Source organism: Poecilia reticulata, chromosome 23, assembly GCF_904066995.2.
Source record: "Poecilia reticulata chromosome 23, P_reticulata-male-v2, whole genome shotgun sequence".
NCBI lineage: Eukaryota > Metazoa > Chordata > Actinopteri > Cyprinodontiformes > Poeciliidae > Poecilia > Poecilia reticulata.
The window spans coordinates 17,019,064-17,038,726 of NC_088852.1; the positions used below are offsets into that span (position 1 = coordinate 17,019,064).

Below are 19,663 nucleotides of genomic sequence, written 5' to 3' on the forward strand. Positions count from 1 at the left end.
ATTTAGTGGAAGAAATAATTTTTTTTGTCAATATAACAATGACAAATTTCGGCATCTTTGGCTTACCATACAACATGCCTGTATCTCTGGCAGAAATTACACCGCAATCCCAGAGTTTGTAATTAAATAGAAAAGCTACATGTTGCATGAGACAGCATTAAAATCCAATATCATCCATCCACCAAACTTTACACTTCAAAAAAATCCATACAGAGAGGCTGTTCGTCTCATCAGGGGACATGTCTCCACCGCAATGGTGACATATTTCATTACTTCACCTTGTTGTTGAAGTCAAGGTTTGTATTCAGGCCATTCTCTGTTCTGTAGCTAATCTGAAGGTCACATGAAGTTTGGAGAGCTGTTGCTATGACTGCAGGAAGCCGGGAACCTCTGCTCTGTTGATGCTGCTCTGTGATGTTTCTGCAGATAAATGACTGTTGCTCCTGTTTTCCACTCACTGGGGAATATTTTGCAGTAATGGTGGGCAGATTGATCCAAATATCGAATCCCTAAATACCTAGTCAGTATCGGTATCGGTTAATGCTTTAGTTTCAGACTCCCTCTTGAAATTTCCACTTATGTTTGTGTTGCAGTTTCTCAACTCTACCTTAAAAAAAGATTTTCGATTTTTTTCCCTCAAATGACAATTTTTTGCACTTTAAGGAGAAATGCACACAAATGAGTTGTGTTGTATTATTTCTACTTTCCTTGTAAATATGTTGTGAAAGTATTTTGTAGACACCTCTAGACTTTGATATATGAAACTCAAATAACAAAAATTATTTGTATCTGTATATACACTGCTCAAAAAAATAAAGGGAACACTTAAACAACACAATATAACTCCAAGTAAATCAAACTTCTGTGAAATCAAACTGTCCACTTAGGAAGCAACACTGATTGACAACAGGGACCCTCGTCGGGTCAATCAGTGTTGCTTCCTAAGTGGACAGTTTGATTTCACAGAAGTTTGATTTACTTGGAGTTATATTGTGTTGTTTAAGTGTTCCCTTTATTTTTTTTTGAGCAGTGTATTTATTTGGCATCAGATCAATGAGAAAATTCACAGTATTGCACACCTCTCTCTATTCGGTAGCGTAAAAATTATGAAATGACTTATTTTCACAGGTGATTTCTGTTCTTGGTAACATTCTGGAATTCACTGAGCTACTATAGCAAAAAATAAATAAAAATAAAAAAATTAAAAAATCTCATTGTGTTGATTCCTTTCCAGCTATACGATATGAAGCTTTCACACATTTTTAGCATGAGCAGTAATTAATGCGACCTGTATGGTTCCTTCTAGTGAAATTTTGTACTCTGTTGTTCCAGCTGTTGCTAAGCACCGTCTCTTTGTGTCCTTCCCTTTTAGACGTACCCGACAAACACTTTTGTGTTCAGCCGATATGGCTGTAGCTGAACCTCAGAGCGGAGCGCACATCATCACATCGGTATGAGACGAGACAGGAGAAAACATTTTCATTGAAGAGCAGAGAAAAGGACGAACAGCTGCGCATAATGTAACGAGAGATAGAGATCATAAAGGGTTGAGCGTGGAAGGAGAACGCCCCCTGTTGGTGAAAATAGAGCACTATTTGAAAGCAAATCAGCCCACAGCATATTAGGGAAATTGTAGACAGAAATTAAACAAAAGAGTTAATTTCCACCAGAAAAAACAGCAACTCAGAAATTTTGAGATTAATCTCAGAAATGTTCTAGAAAAAAAAAAAAAAACAAGGAAATTTGTGGGTTCCACACGTTGAACATTTGCGAGAAAAAGAACTTTTGAGATTAATCTCGGAAAATTTGTTGACAAAAACCAAACAAGAACATTTCTGATTTTCAAAAGCTGAACATTTTTGACTTCTTAAACACAGAACTTTTTAGAGACTGATCTCAAATCGTTTTTCTAGGGAATTTTCGACAAGCACACTTTTTTCTGGTGGAAATGTACTTCTTTTTTTCTGTGTACAACTGTTTACAATGGCCCTACTAGGCCGTCAAAGATTTTTTGGAAAAAATTTTAAGGTTTTTTTTTTTTTTTGGCTCTACTGGCCTTTATTTGAAAGTGCTAAGACAGGAAAGTAGGTAGGTAGAGAGAGAGAGGAAGACATGCAGCAAAGGTCACCAGCCCAGGAATCAAATCTGCGACGGCTGAATCAAGGACTATATGCATTGCGCTTATCCCCTGCACCACCGCATCACCCCAGCCATCATAGATTCTTCTCTCTGAGTTGGTCTGATTCCCGTCAGGTCCCATTCGCTGTCGTGTCGATGGATGATCCCACAGGCAGGCAGGGACCTGCGGCACATCACAGGTTCCCACATTCCCCCTTAAAGACCACAAAAGAATTCACACTGGCAGCAGATTACCATCAGGCTGCCAGGGGCCTGGTATGCAACACGTGTTCTGGACTGGGTGGGGGGGAGGGGGGAGGTAAATGTGAGCGGCAGGACGTTTCAGGACGCAGAGAGCTGTGAGGGGCCTCAGAGGCTGACTGACACACGGAGGAGGGAAGAGTTCAACGGCTCTTTAAGGAGAAAATAAATCTGTTCTTATGAGGTGAAAGCTTGCTGAACATGGCAGCGAACTGGATCAGAGTGACAGGCGTTAGAGATAAAAGCAGCAGTAAGAGGAATGAAATGTTGGACATGTTACGTAATGCTGGATCTTATCTGAATCAGCGGCCGCAGACTGGATGGTAAAGTTTTCAGTGAAAACAGCGCAGCGTTTCATCTTCAACCTCTCATCCACATGGGTTTTTTTATTAAGATTTGTTAGAGATTAACAAGTCATGTTAGAAGAGAGACAATCGTGAAGACGCATTCATTGACTTGTTAACCTAATATTAGCTAAAATAGATTATCATACCGGGTGTGTGCTGCAGGAAAGGAAACTTCAAAAATCTAAATTTTTTTATTGAGCTCTTGGAACTTTAATTAGCTTCTTAAAATGCTTCCACATGCCTGGAGTCCATCTGTGCATAAACGTGTCATCCATACTGCCGTTAGACATCATTGGAGCGTCGACCACAGCCCTTGAGCGCTTATGCTCTGCCCAGATTCACACACACATAGTGAGGAACACACCACCAATGGAGACACACCCAACATGGTCACAACCAAAACAGACAACCACCTGCTAAAGTGAGACCTGACAATGGTGAAAGGCTTAAATGAATCATTGTGGGAACCATTCACAAATGAAAGAATCGTGTTACTGAGGTGAACATTTCCAGGGTCGAAGTTACTCCAAATAAAGCATCAACATGTCGTCCAGGAAGTCTCAAAGGAACCTGGAATCACATCCAAAGGACTTCAGGTCTCTCTTACCTCAGTTAGAGTCAGTTTGTTATTTAACAACAGGAAAGAAAGATTGGGCAAAACTGTCCTGTACGGGAAAGCCAAAGGCCAAAACCACTGCTGAACAAAAAGACCAAAAAAACATCTTGATGATCCCACAGACTTCAATCTGTGGAGTGATGGGTCAAAACTGGAACCTTTTGGAAGGTGTGCTATTACATAGAGTGTAACACTAACCGCACCAAGCTTAGACAAAATATATCATACTAGAAGTCAGACATCGTGGCAGCACTGTGATGGTCTGGGGTTGATTTGACTCGGTGTAATTTAGTGAACTATTCGTTCTGTTCTCTAGTAAAATATCCTGAATGTCTGGCCATAAACTCATGACCTCAACCTCAAGAGCACAAAAAAAAAAGAAGCAGAATGAAGGTTTTGAAGTGGCCTACTCAAAGATATTGTGGCGTTGCATCAAAAATGCTGATTAAAACCTACCAGTGTGACTAATTAAAGCTATTTTGCAAAGGAAGACAATGTAGTTATTTAATTTGGGGAGCAATTACATTTCTTTTCTTTTTTTCTTTTTCCCGCATACATTGAGGATGTCTTGATTGGTTTATATTTCTTTTAATTACATAAATCATTATTTGAAAACAGTTTTTGTATTTGTTCAGGTGTTTGTCTTGGCGGGGGGGTGGGGGGGAGAGCAACAATAGAAGAAATTTGTCAAGGGAGCGCATACATTTTCTGATCAAAGCATAGCTGCCTATAGTTTTCTACTCAGATGTGCAATTTTCTCAGAAATAAAGGACATCTGGTGTTGTTTGAAAAATAAAGTGAGCGAGTGTGTTTTATGCATCCACAGCCTAATGTGGTTCATTTCAGAGCGTGATTTAAAATAGGCAGCAGATGAAAGGAAGCGCTGCAGTCCAGCAGGTTCCTCTTTGAGGCAGCTTGTAATGCGCCGAGCTTTATGCCAAAAGGAATAAAACATAGAACTGATCTAAGATGAAGGGATATTTAGGATTATCACTGCATTTTCTGATTGTTGCGGGTTTTCTCTAGAGACTCAACATTTTTCCCGCAGTGACCATAAATGGAGAAAAATTGCCTCATGTTGAAAAACAGAGAAGAGAGGACAAGCACAGGTATATTAAAAGTTGTTACGCTTTATTAACAGAAATCCTGTTTTTCAGACAAAAAAAAAAATTAATAAAAGTATAGAGATCATGTGAATAATAACAATATTAATAATAAATTACGGAAACACAAGAGATGCATCGCACGTCTCACAAACAAGCAGCCAGACATTAAGGTCACATGATCACTAAATTTACACACCTGAGGCACACAATAAAAGTTGGTTTCCATGCCAATGTTTACAGCGATATACAGAACATTAATACACTGAAAAACCTCACGACACCAGCCGTCATTCAGCGGGGAGGAAGGAACATGGTGGACCGGATGACTGCTAAAGGAAATCCATGCTGTACACACACATCACATTAAGAGTTAGCTTGCAGTACATGGCAAGGCTCTTTGAATGCATATTAGTTCAGTTAGTTTTAAACATTATGATTGATAAAACGTGGCTGTATTGCGTTTTTTTTTTCTCCAAAGAAGCGAATGAGGACGTGATATAAAACAGGTGCACAAATACTTGAAGTTGAAAGTAAAAAAAATAAAGACAAAACAGGCCAGCACCAGGGCCGTAGCAACCTGCCAGGCTGTCCTGGGCTGAAAGACAAAGTCTGGACCCCTCAGGACACCTCAAGATATTACTGACGTTTTTAAACACCATTTTTTTTTTAAATTCATCAGCAAGTGGCAAAATATTCATGTTATAGGAAGCTCACTCTTAACTTAAACTGTAAAGATAAAGAACTGACACAATTTGTTGATAGTGGACTAGATGGAACCAGAGGTTCCAGATGGACCAGAGGTTCCAGATGGACCAGAGGTTCCATCTGGGTTTTTTCATAATAAAATTCAAAAAGGAGGAAAAAATGCTTACCGCACAAAGCATTTAATTTATTGTTTGGACAAATATTTAAAGATAATTAAAATACCAAAGTTAATTTGGATTTAGACTATATAAGACCGGTAAAAAAACACAAAACAAACAAAAAAAAACAGGACGCTTATCAAATAAATGTTGCTTTTAAAGACTTTCTGGTCTTCTGTTACACCTTGTCCATGTTAAATCATGAAAAGGTTTCTTTTTATTTTATTCAAGGAGAACCTGAGTAAAAACAAAAAGTTATGTTTGAATTTTGTGAAAAAGTAAATGCTCCCTAAACCTAAATCCTGCTTTGTGATTACTTGCATTCAGTCTTTTACAAAATTGTTTTACTTCAACCACAATAAATGGTTTTCAAGCAAGAACGGCTTGTTAACGGTCATGCCCTTAAATCACATATGTCAAAGTCAAGGCCCGCGGGCCACATCCGGCCCGCAAATCAATTATCTATGGCCCCTGAATGATATTTAATTACTATGAGAACCGGCCCGCAAGCCAGAGCCGCCCGCTCGTGTTTTGCCTGCAAACACTACATTTCCCATAATGCAACGGTAGCCCGCGAAGTGACTACAGCGCGCCCAAACGGCTTCATTATTCATCAGCTCAGAGCCTCACCCCGAACATTGATGAACTTGTACAAAAGATGAGACACCTCCAAGTATCAGGCTCAGCCTCAGACAAGTGAGCATCACAGAGCAGTAACGTATTTTCAGTTTATAAGTTTCAGTTAAATTTTTACATTTGTTTCTACAAGACGTGATTTTTCTTTGAATGAAGTATTGTTTTGTCTGTGTGCCATATATTTTTGTATTTTATTTTATTTTTGTATTTATTTTTCAGTTGAATGGATTCAGGTAAAATTGCAGATAAGAGCCATGAGAAAGAATACAACTGATTTGATTTATTTTTTTACTTTACTATTTGAAAGCAGTGATCGGTAGGATCATAGAGCAGCACAGTAATGCATTTTCAGTTTATAATGCATGCACTTTGATTTATGCATTTATCTTGATATTAAGAAACATATTTTGTTTTTAAAAACAATTAAATTTGTTGCCGTTTGCATCTTGAAAAATGTTTTCCCTTGAAGTTACTGACAGAGCCATAACAAAATATTGCTTTATTCATTTAATCGTTAAATAATACACTCTGTTAGGTCTTGGTTCAATAGGCTATGTGCAATCATTTCAATATGTTTTAATAAACATTAAACCAGTCCGGCCCTCGGCTTGTAGCAAATTTGTTTTTTTGGCCCTCTGTGTATTTGACTTTGACATCCCTGCCTTAAATGAACTGAGGTTTGGACATTGACTAGGCCATTGCACAAACTGTATTTTGCTCATTTTTGAGCCACTCACTGAACTTCCAAAGTCTTAGTAATGACTTTGTTACAGATTGCAAAAACTTTATTTCTGATCCAAATCTCAATTTCTCCAGATTGAGGCATAACTGCCTTGCTTTTGCTGTCTTTTAACCTGCTTCGTGCTGTCAGACAGGTACGATTTAACATGTTTTATTATTCTACAGGCCTGGCAGGAAGCCGGCATGCGTGCTGCTAGTGGAACCAAACCAGTTAGTTCAGGATTTGACAAGGGAGGAAATTATATTTTCACATTGGGCCGACTGATTTGGAAGTTTTTGAATAAATATAACTCTTTACTCACGTTAACTCACATAACAGTTGCAATATAATCGTCTGCATGAGAAATATACAAGCCTTAATTTATTTATCTTTATTAAGTCTAATTTTTCAATTATTTTCAAATTTATCAGTAAACTTCCACTAGAGGAGACTGAGGCTCCCAGAAGAGTGTTTTGGGAGTGCCTGGTCATTTGGTATATCACACTCCACTAATTGTTGCATGCAAGGCACACCGGCTCCATCCTGTTTCATTTTAAATCATACAGGATATGATGTTAAGATGGTGCTCATCCTTAGGTTAATATCGCACACACTAAAACGTTTTTCTAAAGCTTGCATGTCAAACTGGTGAAGGGAGTTTGAATGTCTTTGCACAGATCATGAGGCTCCTTGTATAAAACACTCCTCGCTTCACAAAAACTCCACAAGTACAGTCAGTTTATGAAAGCACTGCTAAGCCTGAGGTAGGTACAACATTTTCAAGCTTGGTTCCAAACAACTCAAACATCGAGTGTGTCAAACTAATGAGATTATGTTCCTCAGCTCGAAAATAGAGACCACTGAAACTACATGACGCCAAGTCGTCGTCAAGTTTCTGCTCAACTTCCAGTTTGAAGCGAAAAGAAGAGAAGTGACATCCAATGCTTTCCTGACAGAAACACAAATCAAACGGGAAACCTTCAAAAGGAAGAAGCATCATCTGCTGAGTTTCTCTGCAAGGCAGGAGAGGCCACGGACACAGTGATTATAGTAGCTAATGGCTAACGCGCCGCTTTGTAAGTGATGTCACAGCTTTATTGCGTGGCACACAAGGGATAGAAATCCTCATTGCTGGATTATGGCTTTTCATACTGGTGTTACATGCTAAACAGGAGTAATCCCTACAGTAAAGATAATGAGATGTATTTTGGTCCATCTTGACACAGTGAGAACAGATAAGGAGTGACCGCAAAAGAGTAAAATTACAACACGCTGAATTTGCAGAGCAACCCTCTGAGGCAGAGTTACTCGTGGCGGTGGGCCCCATATGGGTTCAGCGCAAGCATGATGGGGACTAAATGGGCCTGGGCTCTGAATGGGCTTCACATATGGGATCCACTTGGTCTGACTAGATACAACTCACATAGGCAGAACCAGCTGAGAGCTATAGCTTTGAGCTGAAATGGATATTAAGAAAATCAATTGCACATCAGGGACCCATATGGATGGCTGCACAGTGGCGCAGTTGGTAGAGCTGTTGCCTTGCAGCAAGAAGGTTCTGGGTTCAATTTCCAGCCCCGGGTCTTTCTGCATGGAGTTTGCATGTTCTCCCTGTGCATGGTGGGTTTTCTCCGGGTACTCCGGTTTCCTCCCACAGTCCAAAAACATGACTGTCAGGTTAATTGGCCTCTCTAAATTGTCCCTAGGTGTGAGTGTGTGTGTGCATGGTTGTTTGTCCTGTGTGACTTTGCGTTGCCCTGCGACAGACTGGCGACCTGTCCAGGGTGACCCCGCCTCTCGCCCGGTACGCTAGCTGGAGATGGGCACCAGCAACCCTCCCGACCCCACTGAGGGACAAGGGTGTAAGAAAATGGATGGATGGATGGACCCATATGGGCCACATTTACAGTTTTACCCATGAAGTCAGCTATCTTGTATCAAGCCTATAAATGATCAATATAGGGCCAAAATGTAACCCCAAAGAAATCCTCTATTGGCCCCTTTTTCTGCCCTTGTTGGCAGCTTGCCACCACAATCTTATACAAATTTATGAAATTGGTGATCATTGTGACTCATAAGGATTCACAAAGTCACGTATTTAGATGGAAAAGTTAAAAACAAATTTCAACCAGTAGAATCCAGTTTGTCCCCTGTTTGACTCAATCACTTCTAAGCTAGCATAAACTTGAAATATTAGCTTCTTTCAGATGCTGTCCGGTTAGCTTTGGAGCTAAAAAGATGGCTAACACAGTAACAGCTATCTCAGCTCAAACTAGGACCGTGTTACACCCACATTTAAAAAATGTTTGTCCTGGCTGGTGGGTATTATAATAAAAAAAATGAATTAGACCATGGGTTTAATGAGTCTTTAGAGTAAAAGCTAACATTAGCATAACCACCAAAATAGCTCCCTACAAAAAACCCAAACTATATTTGGGATAGAAAAGCTTTTTGCGCATTATTATGGGACCTCAAATAAAAAACAAACAAACAAGTGAAGGACTTCATCTGTGAAATAGTTTGAGCTTTTACATGCCAAGTGAAAGAAAGGGCTTAAAACAGACAAACAAAGCTTACATGGGTCTGCACTATTGTGCATTTTTCTACTGTTATTATATGCAGTTGTATAAGTGTTTGTGTGTTTCCTCTGTTTTATTGCTTGCTTTAACTAGGGCTTTTGTAAAGGTCAACTTTATTAAACCCTAAGCAGAGCTTTTTATGTTACTGGTGTGAATAAAAGCTGTTTATATTAATTCAGCATCACTTTATTTCTATTCAGTAGTTAAAAAATAAAAAAAAACATCCCAGACTAAAAAGTGGTATAAAAATGTGTAAAAAAGGTAAATATTGATTAGGTCAAAGCTGGTTCAGGACAGTTAGCACTGTTATCATACTGCTCTTCAGAGGTTTCTCCCTTCAAAAGTAAAACAAAGTGTCTGCAAAGGTAATATGATGCTAATTTATAACTGGCTAACAACAAACTATGCAACTATGATTCACACATTTAACTATTTAAAACCAGAAAAACACTGAAATTAATTGGATTTATCTCAGTTTGATTGACATAAGATCAAACTGAGATTTGATTTTAGATGAATAACTTTTGATTTTAGATGGACAACTAAAATCTCCATGCTTGTAGCTCAAGCAGGGAGAGGACAGCCAGGCCACTGTGGCAACCACAACTATGGTTTGTGAGCATAAAGTTTACCGTGTAGAAAAATATTTACTTTTCAAGCTTTAGGAGTCAGTACAACATGTCTACTGATCTACGCATATCATGTTATGCTAACCATTCTCTCTGAATGATCCTCCTGTGTGTTTATTGTTGCTAACTAGCTTCAGCTGACCGAGTTTGATTGGAAGGTTTGAAGCCATATTTGGTAAAACACCAAGTAGAGAAAAAAAAAGTAAAACTCTCTTCAAATATTTTGGTGACACAGAAATTAGAGTATATATATGAATGCTGCCCGAAATTTAATGTTTTGAATTACAGTTTTTGTCACATGCTATCAATTGAAGGCATACTGGCCTCAACACAGAGCTGCTTAAGCCCTCCACAGGGTGCTGGTTTGATTGGTCTCCATGCTACTGCCGTCTCATAACATTTCTCCTGACTTTCTTCACCATAGATGAATAACAGAAATCTTCAACATATAAACTAAAATGCAAGCTGAGGACTTTGCTATCATTACTATTGTTTTGGATGGAAGCTGTGACTCCTGCGCCCAGTGATCCAGATGTAGAGTCAGGACTCTTCTGCACCTGTCAGCTACTGTATGTTCTCAGCTTTGTTTTCGTTGCTTTCTTTGGCGGAAATTGATAAAATCTCATTCTACATGTCTGAAAACAGTTGGAAAACTGTAATAATTGACCTTTAAAGCAAAGTTGTCATTCAGTCGTGGGTATGAATGCCTTTTTTCCTCGTGTGAATGACATGAATACACAATGGCTGTATATTGTTTGCAAATCTGACCTTTACCAACGTTCATTTCTCGGAAAACCTGCAGCACGCAGTGAGATTTAAGGACTTCTGAAGTCAACTCACTTTCCAGGAAACATTTTAACCTATAAATAAATCACAAATCTTCAGAAGTTACGACGGCCTCAGCTTTTCAGTTCGAGTCCATATACGGCTCTGAATTCCAAAGCAAGACGTACTGCGGAGCACCTGTAAATTCAGCTGACAAGGGCTGCAGAGAACAGAGAGAAAATCTGGAACATTCCAGAATATAAGAGAACCTTTTCTGTCCTGACGGAGCATCGCTGCTCACCGGTACGCAGCAGTGCGACAAATGCTTAAAGGTGAAACTAACCGAGCTTAGAAAGATAAAGAGCAACTGAGCTGGGATGGAAGACGACGGCCATAAGCCAAGTCAGCATTCGCACCGGGTAGAAATGTTTCTACCAGCTGGCTGTTTTCCTGACCCAGTGCAGAGGGGTTTCTTTAAATCTGCCATTTAAAAAGCACTTTGGTAAAGTTAGGCCAGGGGTGGAGGAGTCACTGCGTCACACTCTGGATGTCTGAGAAAGTCTGCGACTGCTGGCTGAGGGGCTTCAGAGCTCGCTGGTGAACTGTGACCGTTTGGTACGTTTACATACACCAAAGTGGAACCGCATCGCCATCTGAAAATAACTCGGAAGCCATGTGTCACTTAAAATGGAAAAAAGATGAAGAGAGACAAACAGGAACATGGTTGTACCAGCTGCACAGGGAGGATGCAGAACAACAGTATACCAAGCAGCACGAGCTACCACATGAGGGTTTTCTGTAGCTACAGCAGTCAGCACCAGAAAGGCCAGACTTCCTCGAGTCATCAAATCTAAGGGTGTAAACGGGTACAGTGACAGTTATGGCAAAATTTATGAAGCTGTGAATAAACAGCATCTTGTAAATGTCTTAATTTTACTTTGTGTCACGTTACATTCATAAACTCTAATGGTTATTACTATTTAAACCTGCTTATTTTTCTTCTGCTTAGAAGCTGTTGTTGATCTGCGGTCAAATCTCAATACAGTGAAGTTTTTGGGTTTTAACGTGACAAAAGTGTGAAGAATACTTTTGAAAGGCACTGTATTACCTTTGAAAGCGGAACTTCCTCCAAGATCCTGAGGATCTCTTGGCCTTTGAAGTGCTAACTTCACTAATATTCTGAGAACAGCAGATGGACAACTGGATTAATGCAAAGAAAAAACACAAAGCCGAAGTTTGGAAGAGAGAGGAGACTCTGTTACAGATGAAGCTGTTTTTTTTTTCTCTTTTTTTCACCCTTTTTAATTTTTTTAGTCTTTGACCTGACATCTAACGTGAAGCTCGAGGGGGGCGGAGCTTCTTCAGTCAGAGAAGAGGCTAGCAAAGGACTGCCGGAGGCTGCGGATGGTCTCAGCCTTGGCCTCGTCGTCGGTCAGGCTTCCCCGTAACGTCTCTGTGAAGGTGTTGGTCAGTGACTGGGATTTGCTGCACAACGGAAAGAACAACAGTCAGAATTGGGCAATGAGGAAAGGGCAATGGAGAAGAGTACAGACAACCCTTCATCTAGTTTGAGAAGAGAATCCTGCAAAGGACAGAGAGGGGAGCTGAGAAGGCAACTGAAGTATCCCCAGTTGGTTTTATCCTTTTTGTACTTTTTACACTATTGATTACAGACATGAAGAGATAACAAAAAGCCAGCACTCTGCAGTTTGGACTTACTTGAGATGAGGGGACTGTTTCTGAGATCCAGGCCCAGAGGAGGCTGGGATGGGGCCGGGCTGGAAGGCCTGGCTGGGAGAGGTGGTGGCGGATCGCGCTCTCTGAGGCGAGCCCTGGGCCGACTGTGACGGAGAGGCCGAAGCAGAGCGGTGTCCGCCTGGAAACACACGTTGTGTTTTACCTCAGTGTGTCGACAACAGGTCAGCCGTTACTCTGAGGATTAAACTCACCTCGCCTGGGCTGAGTGGTCTGAACATGGAGGGACACACAGAGAGAGAAAGGTTACGTTTTTGGAAAAGAAATTTTAAAAAATCCACTGAATCTTCTGGGGATCTGATGCATTGCTATAGCAACAGTAGTTAATTAAAGGTCTAGTGAGTGAGACAGACTGACATCTAGTGTTTTGCATCCTAAACTGCAACAAACTGAGCACCTTTTAATCCAACTGCAAAAAAAATGTACACTCATAAAGAAACGTATTAAATCCCCTAGTATTACAGTACCGTTTATCATACACATTGGGAAAATATTGCTGAACTGTAATTTATTATCTTTGCAAAGTCCAAAAACAGATGGTTGAGATTGTTGCTTTTAATGTTCAAAATGTTTTTTTGTATCATCAATAAATGCTGCACTTGTTGTTCAAAATATGATTGAATACAAACACTGTGAGCTGGTTAGTTGAACTGCTGCACTGTTTAATATTACTAGTTATAAAGTCATATTTAATATTACTTTTTATTTTTTTCGTGCTACTTTTATGTTTGCAATACTGTTTTGTGATTATTTCATAATTTTTATCATCACTTATATAATGATCACAATGAAGAGTTAAAAATATTGGGCTTTTTCACCCAATAATGATAAGAACTCCAGATTGTTTTTACATCAATCTGTCCACTTAAACAGTACATGGGAATTCTTGATTATGTAGAAAATAAGCTCGGAACCATAACACATTAATTTCAATTTATTGATTACTTGGAATTCCTTCAGAGAAACACATATGTATTGCACTAACACCTGAACATGTTAGCAAAGTTCTGTTTTATTCCATTTTGACTTTTTGGCACTAAAACCCATCAGTATTGAAATGAGTTGTAGGATCTGAAACATTTCAGTTTAACACAAAAAAACTATCAATTACAAAAGTCAAATCTATCAGGGTTACTTTTTTTTTTTACAGCACTCTATATGTTCATATAGTGGTGATCACATCTGTTACTGCTTTATTAGTGAGCACTACAACCTTTTATGTCGCATTTAAAACAAAAACAAAAAGTTTTATTAGCATGAGTCGTTCTAACAGCTGCATTTGTACCTTCACAGCAGAAGTCTGAGGTGTAACAACTCCCAGCAGCACCTGCGCCATCTTGTTGATGACCAGCTCTGTAATGAGCTGCTTGTCCTCCTCCACGTGCTCACCAATCAGAGGCATGGAGCTGTCCATCACCTGCAGACAGGAAATGTCAATAAAACAGTATTAACCTGCCACTAGATGGCTCTGTTGTATCACTTTGATAACTCAAGAGTTCAGTGACAGTGAATAAAAGCCAACATAATAAAGATGAGTCCGTTTTTCAGGTCACACGTACGACTGTGCCGTTGAGGTCAGAGGACATGAGCTTTACAACCCTCTGCAGACCTCAAGTCCATTAAAGAGCCAGATGGGATCGACTCCTCTGGATGTTTCCATGCACTGCTCACCAGAAAGGCCCTCAACGTGGATATGTCCCAGTATGTCCTCCGAACTGGGACAACCACTTTGGTTTCCTACAGTAGTTTTTTATTCGGATATAAACTGGGGCTACCTCGCATAATTTCACGTTTTTTTTTTTTTTTTTAGCTTTTCATTTTGCTCTAATAATGACTTTCACGGACTGAAGTCCAGATTTATATGCCTCTGTCATTTAGGAAAACTTTAAACTTTAAACAGTTCACAAACCTAAAATAAGTTACTATTACCTTACAGCGTAAACATTCAAGTCAACAAAATTCCGAAGCCCTCAGGTCATAGAGCCGATGTACGGACTGTAGGAGACCTGGAGGCCTGATGACTTCCCCCCTACAAACCAAAGCAAGCACCAGCGGGAAATGGCGACTGCTGGTTCTGCTGGTGCTGCTGGCACCGAGGCTGGCTGCGACGCCAATTCCGGTCGCACCGCGCCCCGGCCGCAGGCTGTAAATACGGGTGCAGGCATGGATGCATGTGCCGGTCCTCTGGCTCACGGTGTTTACCGAGCACAGGCCAGTCATGCGTTACAGCCTCGCTAGGAAACTCCTTGCTGTGGCTTTTATTGGCGCTTTTGGATAAATACTTTCTCAAGAGGGGTCCTGTACTGTTCTAAACATCCACAGCACTGTTGTTTGTTCAAGTGCTACGTGACTTTTACTAGCATAAAAATAGAACTGGAAAAAAGAGGAGGAAAAAAACAGTTAAGTGATGTATAAATTGTTACTGAAGTAGAATGCTGAAGCTATCTGGGCTAAGATTTTTCTTGTGCCTCGGTTCAGACCACAAACATTTATATGGAACCTTTAAAAGTTTAAAGTAGCAACGTTAATTTGAGCTATTATCTGTTAAGACTATAAAGGACGGCATTTAGAAAGCCTGTAGACATATTCAATAAATTTGAAAGTGCTTTCTGATGAGCCTCGTTTATCAGACTGAACGTTCCTTCTAAACCAACAAATGGTAAAGCTGCAATATATAACTTTTATAATTTTTAAACTGTTGTAACAGTATATAAGATAAACATTGTGTGAAAAAACCTGAGCTCCTCTGCCTTCTCCTAGTAAAAAAAAACAATCAGAGCTAAGAGGTCGGTCTTAACCGTCAATCCTCCCCCTTTGCTCTCTGGTACCTTGCAGCTAGCAGAATATGTGAATGCTATCCTAGTTAGCATGGCCACCAATGACAGCGGATAAGCAGTTTTCCCGGAACGGTAAATTGTTTCTCTGCTATTAGCACATTTAGCATAATTGATTGACGGCGCTAAGACCCTCCTCCTGGCTCTGATTGGTTGTTTTTGGTTGAGTGTGGTGCATTTCTTCACATGGTAACTCACGGAGATCAGTGTTTTCACAGATTATCTGTTCCATATTACACTGTCACGCACGACATGGTGGCAGTTTTAACAAATATGCAAAAAACATTCTTAATAAAAGTTACATATTCCACCTTTAAGCAGGTATTAAGCAAACTTAAACTCATATTTCTGTATTGTTTTTCTTCTGTTTGACATGATGTAATCTTAAATCTTTGCTTTTATTAATAATAATACAATTATAATTTTATTAATTAATTTCTATAAGCAGAAAATAGTAATTACAAATGCACCTACATGTAAACTTAGGGTGGATATCAATATCCGATATTGCCAATAATCAATATTTACTGATATATATATATATATATATATATTTCTTCTACGGCTGGGAATTTAATGCATTAATTTTGATTAATTAATTACGTAGATTTTAGTGCATTAAAAATTTTAACACAATAAATCACTTTTTTTTTTCTTTTATAAATAAGGGTTCCAACAGGAACCTTTGTGTTTTCTCTACCAATGAGTGTGACGTACAAGCAGCATCCGTTAACAGCAGTGAAGAAAAGCAAAGCTGCTTATCTTGGTCCACTGGGGTTTTTGTTGCCTTGTTGCCTCAAAACACCATTTGATGGGACACTGAGTTGGCCAAGCTTAAAATACCTCTAAAAAAACGTAACAGTTTTTCTTTTTCATTTCTCAAATAAGGTTAAAATTTTGGAGGACTTCGTCAGGTAGCTGGTGTAGCACGTGGCTAATGATAGATTGGCAGTACGTGGGCTAAGTATGGAAAGATCTGATGGGAAAGTGGTTTTGGAGGGAAGAGACACAACCGAAGACATAAAGAATCATGAATGCAGAAAAACAAAAAACACAATGTGGGAAACTGAAAGCACTGAAGCACAAATTAGAGTAATTCTTTTCCTGTTTGTGTCCATTTTCTTGGCAAACCTCTGGTGGTGAGGAGGGGTGTGGCACTGTGTTTTGGTCAGTTAAGTCATCGCCGCACAGGACCGAGCAGAGGCCTGGCAAACCGTCCCCAGGCTCCACTTCAAACAGTGTGTGGTGGCAACTGGAGCCGGGATCCACCCTGCTGATTTATTAGGATCCAGAGTCATGCAGCAGAAAGCCGGGGCCGCTGCTGGAACACAGAGGTGTTGTTCTAGGCTTTCACAGAGCAGGAGAAGTCCGTCTGTCTGGACAATGCATCCTGTTCCATGGGAAAGTTACTGGACACTTTTATTTTGGAACTTCATCAACCGCAATTGATGAGAATTCTTTTGGCATTATAGTGAAATCCTCTTTTGACACTTTAATCCTCAAAGCGTTTTTACACCCCTTTTGAAATGAAAGTTTGTTTTTTACTTAAGAGTCAGACATAAACAGGAAAAAAAAATCTGTAAAAAAACAGGAAAATGTACTGGTAATTTTCTGCCAGTACATTTTCTGTTTTTTACGGAATTTCCAGCAGAATTTTTTCTGGAATTTAACAGATTTTTTCCCGTAATTTAACAGGTTTTATATGTTAAATTTTTAACATAGAAAACAACCAGGTCATGTAGCGGTTCCATTGACACTTTGCCCTACGCCTGTTAGGAGATGGAACCCAAATAACAAATAAAAATGGGTAGGGCAGTAAAATGGAGGGGCCAATGATTCCCTGGTCGTCCTGTTACGCTGCGCAAATCACTGCCAGTTCAGACTTGAGAGAATAATTCTGCAGATTATTCTACAGATTCAATTTTTTTTCATAGTGCATGCTCACTGCGTGCTATTATTATTAGCCCTAGCAACAGTTGCCATGATGCTGACAATGATGTCATCAGTATGACTTCAAATGATGTCTGTGTCATGAGGCCCTTCTAAAGTTGACTTTGTGATGTCATAGAGGCCATGACATCACCAACTGATCAGTTAATTCTCTGATCAGGACAACATCCACAGGACTGTTTGTTCAAGTGGGTTTCAGACGAGGAACCAAAGAAGAAAGGAGAGTTATGGTGGAAAATATTCTTTGGAGAATGATTTATAAGTCTAGTAACCGATCTGGCTATGGGCATTACAAAATGAAGCACACCGAACCAGTCCAGAGAAAGCTTGCTCCAAAAATCTGGAAAGAAGTAAAGGACATAGATTTTGTCTTTTTTGAGAAAATGGAAAAAAAAATCTGCAAAGACATCTTGCAACGTCTCTGGGGCAATGAAGATGCAGTTGGAGAACTGCTCTTCAAGTTGATCAAAAGCGACAACCCAATCGTCATTTACAAGGTTGTCCAATGCTTCAGAAGAACCCTGGCACGACCGCGGAAAATCATTCTCCGAGACACCGTTCTTCAAAAGGCATGGGGGCTTCAGAGGAAGAAGAGAGGCAAGAACCCACCAAGAGTCGACCGAACGCTGTGTTTAGTCCACGCTTAGTTGGGACTCAAAGTTTGGTCTGCTCCGAGATCGGTACTGACTCGAAGAAGACAGGGCTGGTCTCCGGGTCAGGACCCGCATCCGAGACAGGACCCGTCTCCGAGACTGGACCCGCCTCCGAGTGCGGACCCGCCTCCGAGTCAGGACCCGCCTCCATGACAGGACCCGCCTCCGAGACAGGACCCGCCTCCGAGACAGGACCCGCCTCCGAGACAGGACCCGCCTCCGAGACAGGACCCGCCTCCGAGTGCGGACCCGCCTCCGAGTCAGGACCCGCCTCCATGACAGGACCCGCCTCCGAGACAGGACCCGCCTCCGAGTGCGGACCCGCCTCCGAGTGTGGACCCGCCTCCAAGGCGGGAACCGCCTCCGAGAAAGGACCCTCCTCCGAGTGTGGACCCGCCTCCGAGTGTGGACCCGCCTCCGAGTGTGGACCCGCCTCCGAGACAGGACCCGCCTCCGAGTCTGGACCCGCCTCCGACACGGGACCCGCCTCCGAGTGAGGACCCGCCTCCGAGACAGGACCTGCCTCTAAGTCTTGACCTGCCTCCGAGTCTGGACAGACCTCTGAGACAGGACTTGCCTCTGAGTCCTCATGCCTAACGGTGTTTTGAGGATTTTTTCTCATCAACGGAGTGACACATTGTCAGAAGTGTCAAAACTGGATACGTTTCTTCAGCAGAACTTCACAACTTGCGGGTGTGGATGATTATGGCCTTAAGAGTGCTTACAAGTTTTCAATCTGAGAATACCTGAAACCTTTTGTCATTCGCTGTTACAGTCAGATCAAGGTGGGAAGAGCGTACCGAAGAGTCAGAATGGGGGGCCGAGGGAACGGTGGCGGACTGGGGGGCTAGAGTACCTTCAAAGGGGTTCGAAGAAGAAGGAGAAGGTTGGGCTGACGTATCGTTAGAGGGGTGGGGGGTGGGGGAAGCGAAGGAGGAGGGAGCAAAGGAGAGACATTAATCCCCCCCCACCCCCCCTCCCCCCCTGATCCCCTTATAAATGCTATTTTATTTATACAATTAGGGCTATTGTAAATGAATATTTTAGTAATCGAGTAATCTATTGATTATTCTTACGATTAATCGAGTAATCGTATAAAATCGTATAAAAATCGTATAAAAATTTTTTACAAAATAAAGTATTAGTAAATCTGGCATAACAGCAGTGTTACTTCCCTAACAGTTACTTTTTTGTAGTTTAGAAAACTAACCTGTAATAATAACAGCTCACTTTCCTGACAAGTTATACAAAAATCAAAAATTAATTTCAATTTACCGTAATAAAAAGAGGCAGGCTCACAAATACGCTTATTAAAAATGTCTATGATCCAGCTTTTAGTTTATGTATTCATCTTTAGTCAGTTTAATTGATGAACTCTCACGTTGCCCCATACATGTCAAGCTTTGAGTTTGAGAATATGGGAAATGTTGCCTGAAGTGGTGGTGGGCCATAATTTAACAGTTTGTATATGTTAAATCACTGGGGAAAAAACTGTTAAATTACAGAAAAATTCTGCTGGAAATTCCATAAAAAAACAGAAAATGTATTGGCAAAAATTACCAGGACATTTCTCTGTTTTTTTACGAAAAATTTTGAAATAAAATACTGTTAAATTACGGGACACTTCTGACGGAAATTCTGCAAAAAAAACTGGAAAATATCCTGGCAGAGAATTACCAGGACATTTTCTGTATTTTTTATAAAAAATTTTTTTTCAGAATTTCCATCAAAATATTTTCCATAATTTAACAGTTTTTGAGTCAAATTTATCAATATTTTGTTAACCCAAAACTGAAATTCTTTGTCTTCTTACTCCTTTGTGATATATTC

General features: G+C 40.4%; 1 protein-coding gene across 2 annotated transcripts in view; it reads right to left on the reverse strand.

Annotated features, from left to right (window-relative positions):
• Window positions 1-4,452: 4,452 nt before the first annotated feature.
• Window positions 4,453-19,663, reverse strand: part of syn3 (synapsin III) — a 114,801-nt gene continuing 99,590 nt past the window's right edge. For both annotated transcript variants that reach the window (XM_008401472.2, XM_008401473.3), the window contains exons 11-15: window positions 13,682-13,813; window positions 12,591-12,609; window positions 12,361-12,517; window positions 6,610-12,126; window positions 4,453-5,712 (exon numbers count right to left, since the gene is read on the reverse strand). In XM_008401472.2, coding sequence (XP_008399694.1) covers window positions 12,003-12,126; window positions 12,361-12,517; window positions 12,591-12,609; window positions 13,682-13,813 — 432 coding nt within the window. In that variant the 3' untranslated portion in view covers window positions 4,453-5,712; window positions 6,610-12,002. The remainder of the gene's footprint in view (window positions 5,713-6,609; window positions 12,127-12,360; window positions 12,518-12,590; window positions 12,610-13,681; window positions 13,814-19,663) is intronic.